The following is a 12351-nucleotide window of genomic DNA, read 5'->3' on the forward strand; positions in this document are numbered from 1 at the left end:
TCGTCCCAGCCTATCGCACGGGGAATGGAAATGACTCCAGGAGACATTCCCCCTCCGTGGATTGTCTTCAATGTATCGAGGGCCGTCCTCAAGTGTTTCTGATGCTTCGCGGAGGCTCCCGTTGGACACCCCGCCGCGCCGGGCACCCCCATATCTCTCGGTGGTAGAGGCCGGGGCGGGGCTGCGCGTGCGCGCGCGGGTGGGGGGCGGAGCATCCCGGGAGCCGTGGTCGCGGTGGGTGACGCGAGCCTCTGCAGGCGGTTTCCGGCAGGTATCTGGCTGCGTTTTGTCCCTGGTTCCTGGGGCGCGACTGTTCTGAGCCTGGCGTCGCTCCAGGGCCCGAGGAGGGATGGGACGCCCGGGCGTGCTCCAGGGGACCCGGGGCTTCCCCGCCGCTGGAGCGGCCCGAGGGCGCGGCACAGGGGGCGGAGGCTGGGTTCATCCCAGGCCGGTCTCCGCACTTCTCGGAGCTGGTTTCCTCGGTGAGAAACCAGGGTGGTAGTTCCTCCCCGTCAACCGGCTGGCTGTGAAGAGGGTTAGATGAAGGCGTGCGTGTGAACGTTTGTTCTCTACGGCTAGTTGAGTCCAGCAGCCTCGGGTGGCAGAGTATCTGCGCGGCGCGGCTCTGAAATCTTTGAGGGACGCATATCTCTTCGAGAATCCAATGAAAGTCAAAAACTGCCCCCTCACCTTCTTGTTAGGTGAAAATAGGATAGTGTGTGTTGTGGTCCATTGCAAACTGTAAAGCATTGCACAGTGATGAAGTGATTATTGTCATCAGCGCAGAGGAGTAGACCTTATTTGAAACCCAATTCCACCACCTTCCCACCGCGTGATTGGGAGCGAGTTACTTCTCTAAGCCTCCGTGTTCTGATCTGTAGACTGGGACATACTTCACTTCATCTATTTCTCAGGGTTGTTGTGAGCATCAAATGCTCACAGCTTTTTATAAACACCAACACACTATAACAACCTGTAAGTGGGTAACTGTTGTTATCTCTGATTACAAATAAAGAAACGGGGGGGCGGGGGGCAGAGAAGATAAGTTCTGGGGTCCCACTGGGGCTGAGTGGCAGAGCCATGACTGGAACCCAGATGCTCTTCCTCCACTTCCTTAGAGCTGAGCCCTCTCTCCCCAGGGAGTTTCACTAGAGAGACAGCTGCCTTGGGCCCCGGGGGTCAGCTGGAACTTCTGGGTCCACACTAATGTTCCAGGATCCTAGGGACTCAGCCAAAGTTGTTCGTGGATTATTGGTGCTGACTTAAAAGGCAGCTCCACCAGACCCTTCCTTTTCCTCATCTGTAATATATTGATGATCGTTCTCTGCTTAAGGGTTATGAGAATGGATGAGGTTGTGAGGGAATTGCTCCTGGTAAAACCTGGAGAAATAAAGTAACTTGGCTAGGGTTTAGCAGGCAATTGAGGGGCAGAGCCAGACCTGGAACTCCCAAGTTGCGTCCAAGTGATACACTCAGGCATGACTGGAGGCTTTGCAAGAACAACTTGGCTAAGTATTTTTCCTTTTTCAGATGTCTCCAGATGCTTGGAAGGGCAGGTGCTGCCTTTTAGCTGTTTTTTGTTCTTTTGTTTTTTTTCCATAATTAACATGAATATATTATCATTGTAGTAATTTATTAAATCCAGAAATATATTCCTTTAATCTAATTTGATATTATAACATGGAATTGCCACCACTTGACCATTTTTTACCTATAAAATGACAATGTCACCTAAGCCAGCCATCCCATTCCCCTTCCCACATTAAGCATATTGAGCAGTTTGGTGTATCTTTCCAGATTTTATTTTGTTTTGTTTTATTTAATTTATTTAAGTGAGAGAGAGAAAGTGCATAAGCAGGGGGAGAGAGGGGGAGAGACACAGAAAGAGAGAGAATCTTAAGCAGGCTCCACACCCAGCACACAGCCAGACATGGGGCTCAATTCCATGACCCTGACATCATGACCTGAGCTGAAATCAAGAGTTGGATCCTGGTGCCCCAATTTTCTTCTATTTTTTAACGTGCACACCTACATTCTTGCCTTTTTTTTTATTTCTGTCTTCTCTTATACCATTATAGTATACACACTGTTCTGTAGCTTGCTTTTCTTTTTTTTTTTAATGTTTATTTTTGAGAGAGAGACAGAGTGCAAGCAGGGGAGGGACGGAAGGGGGTGGATAGAGGATGCGAAGTGGGCTCCCTGCTGACAGCAGAGAGTCTGAGGTGGGGCTCGAACCCACAAACCATGAGACCATGACCTGAGCCAGAGTCGGATGCTCAACCTACTGAGCCACCCAGGTGCCCCTGCAGCTTGCTTTCTTAATGTTAGAGTATGTTGGGTTCTTTCCAGGTCAGTCCATATACAGCTGCCTCGTTGTTTTTACTTGCCCTGTAGCATTCCATTGTAAGAACACAACAGTGTATTTGGCTGTACCAACCATTGGTAGACATTTTGGATTGTTTCTTTTTTTTCACTGTTGCCAACAGTAGGGAATTTTTTTTTTTTTTTAAGTTTTTAAACTTATTTGGTGAGACAGAGTGTGTGGGAGAGGGGCAGAGAGGGAGAGAGAATTCCAAGCAGGCTCTGGGCTGCCAGAGAACCATGAGACCATGACCTGAGCTGAAATCAAGAGTCAGATGCTTAACTGACTGAGCCACACAGGTGCCCCAACAGTGGGGAACATTTATCTGTACCTGTCCAATTCTTTGTGGAGGACAAACTTTTAGAAGTAAATTTGCTGGCCAAAAAGTATACACATTCAAAATTTTGCTAGGTTGAAGCGCCTGGGTGGCTCAGTGGGTTAAGCATCCGACTCTTGATTTCGGCCCAGCTCATGAGCTCACAGTTGTGAGATTGAGCCCCATGTTGGGCTCTGTGCTGAGCATGGGGCCTGCTTGAGATTCTCTCTTCCTCTCTCTGTCCCTACCTTGCTTGTGCATGCGTTCTCTCTCTGTTTCTCTCAAAGAATAAATAAATGAACTCTAAAAAAAGAAAATAAAAATTTCCTAGGTTTTGCCTAACTGAAAAAATTGTAGCATCTTATGTCTCCATCTAGAGAAAATGAAAAGTGTGGGTGCCTGTGCGGCTCAGTGGGTTGAGTGTCTGACTCTTGATTTGGGTTCAGGTCATGATCCCAGAGTTGCGGGATGGAGCCCCGCATCGGGCTCCACAGTGGCGTAAGGTCAACTCATCTGTTGTACCCGTGACTTTTCCTGACCCTAGGAGAAGGGAGCATTGGCCTTTCCTTCATCCGGCCAAAGATGCCTCTCTTTGGAAATACGTTCAGTCCCAAGAAGACGCCCCCTCGGAAATCTGCTTCTCTCTCCAATCTGCATAATGTGAGTATCACTACTGGGCCCATCCCGGTGTGCAGTGTGGCTGAAACATCAAGCCTGGTCCCTGATGGGAAGGGTCGTCCTCCAGAGGCACCCTTGTAAGGAAGACATCCTTCTAATTCATATTATTGCTATTGCTGAAAACCTTTTTAACTCTTGGGGCTCCTGGCTGGCTCATTTGGAAGAGCGTGTGACTCTTGATCTCAGGGTTGTGAGATTGAGCCCCATGTTGGATGTAGAGATTACTTAAATAAATAAACTTTTTTTTTTTTGGTTGTTTTTTAATTTTAGAAAGAGAGAATGCAAGCAGGGGAGAGGGGCAGAGGGAGAGAGGAGAGAGAATCCCAAGCAGACTCCATGCTCTGTGGAGCCCAATGGGGGGCTCAGTCCCACAGCCCTGGGATCATGACCCCAGCCAAAATCAAGAGTCAAATGTTCAACCAACTGAGCCACCCAGGCATCCCAAATACATAAACTTAAAAAAAGTTTTTTAATGTTTGTTTATTTTTATTTTATTTTTAATTTTTTTAACCTTTAATATTTTCTTCTTTTTTTTTTTTAATGTTTATTTTTGAGACAGGGAGAGACAGAGCATGAAAGGGGGAGGGCCAGAGAGAGGGAAACACAGAATCTGAAGCAGGCTCCAGACTCCGAGCTGTCAGCACGGAGCCCGACGCAGGGCTCGAACTCACGGACTGTGAGATCATGACCTGAGCTGAAGTCAGATGTTTAACCGACTGAGCCACCCAGGCACCCCTAATGTTTGTGTGTTTTTCAGAGAGAGAGCACAAGCAGAGGAGGGGCAGAGAGCGAAGGGGACACAGAATCCGAAGCAGGCTCCAGGCTCTGAGCTATCAGCACAGTGAGGCTCGAACTCACGAACCGTGAGATCATGACCTGAGCCGAAGTTGGACACTTAACTGACTGAGCCACCCAGGTGCCCCCAAATCAATAAACTTTAAAACAAAACCAAAAATGGGGTGCTGGGTGGCTCAGTCTTAGGTTAAGCGTCCAACTTCCGCTCAGCTCATGATCTCGTGGTTTGTGAGTTCGAGTCCTGCATCGGGCTCTGTGCTGACAGCTCGGAGCCTGGAGCCTGCTTCGGATTTAGTGTCTTCCTCTCTCCCTGCCCCTCCTCCCCTTGTGCTCTGTTTCTCTCAAAAATAAATAAACATTAAAAAGAATTGAAAAACAAGAAGAAAAACCAAGAACAAGAACATTTTTAAGTCCTGTTTGGAAATCATTGTCAGAGCGTGTTCAAGAACCTAGTAAGACAGTCAATCTCATCGTGATTCGGGCTCCAAATGATACTAGCCAGCTCGCTTTCAGTTTATTCCCAGGACTTAGCCAAGAATCCATTTTAGTTGTGTCTAAGAATCATACTCATTCTCAAAGGATGATGTTCTGCCACCGTTAGTGTCATTCAAGGCTGTGTGGAAGCTCTAGACAGCAGCTCCTCAAGGGCAGGGCTGGTCACATTCACCTTGGAATCCCTCGGCCTAGTCCTGGCGTGGCGTGGCTGCTGAGTGAGTCGTGGAAACTTTGAAAACCATGTTACAGACCAGCTATGACTGACTACTGATTGAGTGTTAGCATTTCATGCCTTTTTTTGTGACCTGTAGCCCCCCATGGTGAGCAAGCGATCACCTCGGGGCTTATTAACCTTTAAAAAGGATTTTCTACCTTATTAAAAATGTATGGTAGGATTTCTTAAAACTGTTAAGTGCCAAGTAGACGTCAAATAATTCAAATTTCGATATATGTAGTTTTTCTGGAAAACCTGTATCTTACAATAAGGTGGGACGTTTCTTCCCTCTTAGAGTTTAAAAGGTTTTGTTGTGGGGCGCCTGGATGGCTCGGTCGGTCAAGCGGCCAGCTTCAGCTGAGGTCATGATCTCAACGGGTTTGTGAGTTTGAGCCCCGCGTTGGGCTCTGTGCTGTCAGTGAGGAGCCTGCTTCGGATCTCCGTGCCCTCTCTCTCTCTCTCTGTCTCTCTCAAAAACAATAAGTAAACATTAAAAAAAAAGTAGGGGCTCCTAGGTGGCTCAGTCAAGTGAGCGTCCAACTTTAGTTCAGGTCATGATCTCATGGTTCGTGAGTTCGAGCCCCACATCGGACTCGCCGCTGTCAGCCTGTCAGCACAGAGCCCACTTTGAATCCTCTGTCCCCCTCTCTCTGTCCCTTCCCCGCTTACATTCTCTTCTCTCAAAAAAAATTTTTTTTTAATTTATTAAAATAAATAAAAGTTTTTGTTGTTTTGTGCCTTATCGGATTTTCTGACTTTTAACAAAAAGTTACGAAGTGTGCGAGGTAAGGATTGAAAAAGGAAGTTAGTTGCTGGGATACAAATATAGTCAGCAGGAGAGTCACTGGGACTGGGGTCCTCCGTGTGCTTCCTGAAGCCTCCATGCAGTGTCTCGTCCACAGCTGGACCGGTCAACCCGGGAGGTGGAGCTGGGCCTTGACTATGGAACCCCCACTATGAACCTGGCAGGGCAAAGCCTGAAGTTTGAAAATGGCCAGTGGATAGCAGGTGGGCTGATTTCCTGCCATTCTGTCCAGCAAGATTGTGGAAAGGAAGCCCCCACGTAACTAACTGCTCGTTCTGTCCTTCCCCAGAGATGGGGATTAGCGGGGGTGTGGACCGGAGGGAGGCTCAGCGCCTACGCAGGCGGAACCAGCAGTTGGAGGAAGAGAACAACCTCTTGCGGCTGAAGGTGGACATCCTGCTGGACATGGTGAGGAGGGTGGTGGGGAGGGGCGCCTAGGCTTTCCTTGTGGGGAGGCTCCACGGAGAGTCATTGCATCCAGCTGACTCCTTTGGAATGCCAGTTTGCCCAGGTAAGTTGCTTTGAAGCCAAAGATACAAATTTTTTTTTTCCACGTTTATTTATTTTTGAGACAGAGCATAAACCGGGGAGGGTCCGAGAGAGAGGGAGACACAGAATCCAAAATAGGCTCCAGGCTCTGAGCTGTCAGCACAGAGTCCGACGTGGGGCTCGAACTCACGGACTCGAACTCACGGACCCCGAGATCCTGACCTGAGCCGAAGTCGGACGCTTAACCGACTGAGCCACCCAGGCGCCCCTGAATCCAAAGATATAAATGAGAGAGTCCCTACTCTCAGGGCCTCACTGTCTCGCAGGGAGATGGACAAGAAACAAAATGACAGTGCCTGGGGGCAAGAGTAACAATTGGAGTGTGCGTAGGGCCTGGCGCCAGCACAAGCGAAAATAATTCTATCCAGTCAGGAAGGTGTCACAGAAAGGGATGTTTGAATTGAATGTAGAAGGACCAAGGGAGGATTGGAGGGTGGGAAGAGGGCATTCGAGGAAGAAGGACCGTCTGCTCGTGGCCCAAAGGTGTCCCATATCCAGCGGGCATTAGTGAGTGTCAGACCTGCCGAGGGGCCCGCTCTGTGCTAGTGTCGGTTTCCTGTGGCTGCTAAAAACCCCGCGGGCTGCTGGGACTGGGGGTGCCAGTGAAAGTTGGCCGGGAGGCAGGCGCGCCTCTGCTGTCACGGTTAAGAGCGTGCGTTCTGGAGCTAACCTGCCTGGTTCCTTGTTCGGCTCCACCGCTGGCCATGTGACTTCAGCGTGTTGTTTACCTGCCCGGTGTGAAGAAACTTAGTTTCGTTGTCGAATAGGCACAATGATAGGATCTGCCTCATGCTGAGTTAATCACACAAGCACCTGCGATAGTGTATTGCTCGGAAGGGCCGCTCGTATTTCACGGGAAGCCGACCTCCACTCTGGAGAGTAAAGCTTCTGTCCCTGTCTTGAATGTCTTCCACCTTCTACTCAGGGGCTTTCTCAAGCCCCCTGAAAGACCCTAGTGAGAAAAGTGGCATTCTTTTTCGAGCATTTTTTCCCCCCTGATCACCATTATGGGAGCCACAGCTCAGAAGCTACTCAGACTCTTATTTCTTTCGCCTTAGAATGGTCCATTATGTGCCTTTTTCATCCCCTGAGGCCTGCCGTCTTCAAGGCAGTGAACTTGGTGCAATCCTAGGTGACCAAAATGTAGAGAGGGTGGACTGTGATTAAGTACCGGAGGCCCTGGGTTGTCAGGGGGGTTGCATTCTGCCCGGGTACAAAGGGGTTCCCCTCGTGGGGGCCGTCAGTGGTGTGCGAGGGTAGGGGTGCTCTCCCCACCGCGCAGAGCTGCCCTCGCAAACCTGCAACAGCCCCGGAAGGTCCTTCTTGGTTAACGGTCCGCTGCCTCACTTTCAGCTCTCTGAAACCACCGCCGAGTCCCACTTGATGGAGAAGGAATTGGAGGAACTGAAAAGCACCAGCCGCAGGAGGAAATGAAGACCCTGAAGACATTCGCTAGGAGGAAAGGGAGAAGCCCACCGATCAGAGGAGGTGGATGTGGCCGAGGGGTTTTTCTAGCCGAACTAGTGGACCCGAGTGTCCTATCACGGGGCCAGAAGGCACCGGCCCCCTCGGTTTGGCAGCGGGAACACACTGGGGGAAGCCAGGACTCCCTCCAGGCCAGGGCAGTCCTAGGAATGAGCCCTGGGATGCTGTCTAGTCACTCCACGTACGAATGCACCTTCCCAGGTTCGCCCTCACCGGACTGATGCTGTGGCCAAAGCAGCTGAAGTTCATTGTCTCCCCCCTCACGCTGGTGTCCGGGGTGTGGCACCAGTTCTAAAGTGTCCTGCCTCAGGGCCCTTGGATGAGCAGCTCTCCTGGTCCTCCGCTCGCCCACCCCTCCCCCCGGGCCTACTCGCTTTGTCCTTTGAAGAATACTCAGTCCCCAGATCCACAGCCTCTTCTGGCTTCAGCTTGTCAGTGGCCAGCACCAGCCTTCCACGGGCAACACTGCATTTTTGTGCTACTTTCCTGTTTACACATTTTTCTGAAAATTAAATGCTGGTATGTAATCTGTGTGTGGCCAAAGTGACTGAAAAATGAAAGCAGCAGCTCTTGAAGAAGCACATAGAGCCTGGAGTCGAAGCTTCTGTTTCTCCATCCAGAGACCGAATTTTTGAGTTGTGGGGAAACGCCACCACGGCAGGAGAAGCGCTCCAGCTTCCTGGGCATCGGCAGAGGCCGACCTGGAACAGAAGCGGTGTCCCTGCCCAAATTCTGCTGCAGCCCTTCAGAGATTTGCCACCAGCCTGGACCTGGCAGGGACCGAGTGGTCGGGGTGGGAGGCTGCATTCCTAGAGTGGGAATTTGCACCCAAGTCCATGTGAGCTGCTCTGGTTGGAGGAGGGAGTCAGTGAGAGGGAACCCAGCTCCACAGTTAAAGGGGAGGGCGCCAAGACGGGGACAGAGTCCAGGGCTTTAGACTGGGGATGGCCACTATGGTCAATAATTTCTGAAAGCCGGTGACTTGCCTAGGACAGGCCTCAGCACTTTGCCCCTGCTCATTTCCTCCCCTGCTCAGCCCCGCGAAGCAGGGACCGTCAGCACGTGTCCTTGCAGGTAAGGAGCCAGGCTCCAGGAGGTTCAGAAACCGGTCCGGGATCACACAGCAGAAGCGTGGGAGCCTGTGGACTCCTAGCTCCCGGTAAAAGGGAGGGGCCGGGTGGGGCACAGCCTCTGTTGGAGGCTGCTGTCCACAGCCCACCCTTAGGAACAGCTTTAGGGGAGACGGATAGAAGCTCCAGCCCATAAACCTTATTTTCCGATAGAGAAGAACTCTGAAAAAATTAGGGGAGGTTACAAAGACGTGCGGGCTGTAAGTCTCCAGGTGCAGATATTGGGAGCAGCTGGGGGTTGGCACTTCCAAGGGCAGCATCGTTGGCAACCACTTCCTGAGTGCCTTTGATGCCAGACAGCCTGTTGCTAATTCTCAGGATTCAAGTGTGTCATCGTCCCCTGCTCTGACATGAAGAAACGAGTCCGGCAAGGCGACACAGCTGGAAGGGACGGAGCCCAGGCTGAAACCTTGGGAATCATGAGGGACAGGATTGGGTGTCAGTGATGTGGGTCCCCCTCTGCACCCCTACTGGCGCCGGAGGGGGTTGGAGTCACTATGTGGGACCGTTCTGCAGTGAAGGAGGACTTTTCATTTGTTTAATGTTTATTTATTTTTGAGAGAAAGAGAGAGTGCAAGTGAACGCCAGAGAGAAAGGGAGACAGAGTCTGAAGCAGGCTCCAGGCTCCGAGCTGTCAGCACAGAGCCTGACGTGGGGCTCAAACCCATGAGCTGTGAGATCATGACCTGAGTCAAAGTCGGATGCTCAACCAACTGAGCCACCCGGGAGCCCCAAGAAGGACTTTTATTTTGAGTGAAAAGGGAAATAAGCCATTGGTGGGTTTTGAGCAAAGGAGTGTTACGATCAATTTTTTTTTTTTTTTTTTTTTTTTTTAATCCTCTGGCCAGATCCTCTGCCTTCTGTGTGGAGAAAACAGACTGAAGGGGGCCAGGCTGGGACAAGACAGGTGGCAGGAGAGAAGGTGAAGTGGTCAGATTCTGGACTGAATTGAAGGTGACACCCACCAGTGTTTGGTGTTTTTCCTCGTCGAGGTGCTATATTCTTTCAAGTCCCTACCTTCCTTTTGTTAAGGTTTTATTTTTAAATAATCTCTACACCCGGGGCGCCTGGGTGGCTCAGTCAGTTGGGTGTCTGACTTCGGCTCAGGTCATGATCTCGCAGTCCGTGAGTTCGAGTCCCGCGTTGGGCTCTGTGCTGACAACTCAGAGCCTGGAGCCTGTTTCGGATTCTGTGTCTCCCTCTCTCTCTGACCCTCCCCCATTCATGCTCTGTCTCTCTCTGTCTCAAAAATAAATAAACGTTAAAAAAAAATTAAAAAAAAAAAAAATAATAATCTCTACACCCAACAGGGGGCTTGCACTCATAGCCCCGAGCTGAAGAGTTGCACACGGCACCGACTGAGCCAGCCAGGCACCCCCTCAAGTTCTTACCTTTCTAGTCAGATCCATCCTTCAGGTTCTGGTTAAAATTCTTCCTCCTTCAAAGCCTTTATTAACCAAATCTGCTACTTGGGGGACACCCAAAGAAACAGTACTGTCTACTTGACGGTATCCCTTGTGATCTACAGCAACTTCTGGGACTTTCTGGGCCGCATGTCCGGTTAGGGGGAGCTGTTACTGAGGAGCTTCGCCAGAGCTCTGGGGGCCTGAGGGAGCAAGGGCAGGATTAGGGGCAATCAGAGGAAGTTGTACAGTTTGAGGCCTCGCAGGGGGCCCCCACCTGCACTATCGCACAGATAGGGGCTGATGGGAGGGGCTTCCAGCTTTTCTAGGATTCCCAAAGGGATCTGTGCCCGTCCATTGACCCACATAAAGAACTGTTACCGATTTCAAATTCTGATGGGCCGGAAACAGGAGAGATGGAAAGCGTGGACTTGGGGGATGGGGTAGGAGAGGACCTGGAGGCTGGGGTTCTAGAACACCCCATCTCCTTCTCCATCCGGGTGGCAGAGTCACTTTGTGCCTGCATGGGGCATCCACACTCACTCGTTAGCACCTGCACTTGTGCGTTACTCTTCGACGGTGACCCCTGGCCTGGCACCATCCTCACCCTGTCTTCTTTGCTGATTCTGAGCAGTTCTCCTTGAAGCCTTCAGTGAAGCCACCCTTCTCCGATCCTTCTTCTTCCTCTCCAGCAGCTCCTCGAACCTCTTGAGGTGGAGGAAGAAGGTCCCCCCCTTTTTTTTCCCCTGATAGTTCTGCTTTTCTGCTTGTCTTTACATTTTCTTCTATTGTGGCAAAATAAGAAAATTTACCACCGTAACCATTTTTAATTCTACAGCTCAGCAGTACTGAATACGTCCATCGTGTGCCATCATCACCGCTGTCCCATCTCCGGACACTTCAGCCTGTAAACTGAAACTCTATACCCATCAGACAGTGACTCCGTTTTGTAACTGAACCCAAGTTCGTGTGCCCGATGTGCAGCAAAGCTGATCGTTGAGACAGATCTCTAGTGGGCAAGGAGGCAAGAGGTTCTTCTCGAGGCAGCCACATGAGGAGATGGGAAAATGAGCCTCAAGTCGGCCTCCCTGAAGCAGGATGGCCAGGCATTTTTTAAAGGCAAGTAGAAAAGGGTGTGGGGAAGGGGAAGGAGAGAGGAGCTTTGTGACTCAAAATCAGATAAAGGAAGTTAGGAGGTAGGGGAAGGTTAATTTCATTTTGTTGGGCTCCAAGGGGAGGTCAGTGTCCTGACTGGTTCTAGCTGGCTTCTTGACGAAAACCTGAGTTCCTGCAAAACGACTAAATTAACCATTTGGTTATCATGGCATGACTATTATCGTACAGGAACATGGTGGCAGACAGCATTCTGAGCACCCCCAAGCAGGTTTGGGGAGAAGTTGCAGCTGCCTTGGCTGCCCTGTTAACTCTTTGGTTATGGGTTTCTGTTTCCTCTCCCCCAGCCCCCGGCAACCACCTGTCTACTGTCCGTGATTTCGCTGTACCTTTAAATGTCTGATCCCACAGGATCCTGGCCTTTGTCTTCCCTTCTCACTCTGCCTTTTCTAGACCATCTCATCTGTTCCCAGGGATCTGAACACTCTGCACTGCATGATTCCCTTTTTCCTTATCCCTTTGCAGAGATAAAATTACTCCCAAGGGTTTTTTTTATTATTCTTAAACATAGGTGTTTTTTAAAAAATGTTTAACGTTTATTGTGGGAGAGATAGAGTGAGTGAGTACATGGGCAGAGAGAGAGGGGGAGAGAGAGAGAGATCACGCAGGCTCCACACTGTCAGCACAGAGCCCAACATGGGGCTCAAACTCAAGAACCGTGAGATCATGATCTGAGCCGAAATCAAGAGTTGGAAGCTTAACCGACTGAGCCACCCAGGTGCCCCACATAGATTGTTTTTTTTTAAATCATGTATTGTTCTTGTGAATATAAACAAAATTAGTTGGTTAAAGTTTTCCTAAAACTTCTCCACATTAGCATTACGACTTTCCAGTTGGAGGCATTAATGCCTGTACCTTCCACGTAAGATTGCCTTCTCTAGGGGTGCCTGGTTGGCTCAGTTGGTAGAGCATGCAACTCTTGATCTCAGGGTCATGAGTTCAAGCC

At 50.3% G+C, this 12351-nt stretch overlaps 1 protein-coding gene across 2 annotated transcripts; it reads left to right on the top strand.

Annotated features, from left to right (window-relative positions):
* Window positions 1-191: 191 nt before the first annotated feature.
* On the top strand, window positions 192-8226 carry CBY1 (chibby family member 1, beta catenin antagonist). 2 transcript variants are annotated; one of them, XM_042993278.1, is made up of 5 exons: window positions 192-271; window positions 3223-3338; window positions 5763-5868; window positions 5955-6073; window positions 7568-8226. In XM_042993278.1, the coding sequence occupies exons 2-5, from the start codon at window positions 3261-3263 to the stop codon at window positions 7646-7648; spliced, it is 384 nt and encodes a 127-aa protein (XP_042849212.1). In that variant the 5' UTR covers window positions 192-271; window positions 3223-3260; the 3' UTR covers window positions 7649-8226. The 2 variants fall into 2 exon arrangements, with proteins under 2 accessions (XP_042849212.1, XP_042849211.1); XM_042993277.1 differs by lacking the exon at window positions 192-271 and adding an exon at window positions 278-482.
* The last annotated feature ends 4125 nt before the right edge of the window (window positions 8227-12351 follow it).

The sequence above is a fragment of the Panthera tigris genome, chromosome B4 (genome assembly GCF_018350195.1).
Source record: "Panthera tigris isolate Pti1 chromosome B4, P.tigris_Pti1_mat1.1, whole genome shotgun sequence".
Lineage (NCBI taxonomy): Eukaryota > Metazoa > Chordata > Mammalia > Carnivora > Felidae > Panthera > Panthera tigris.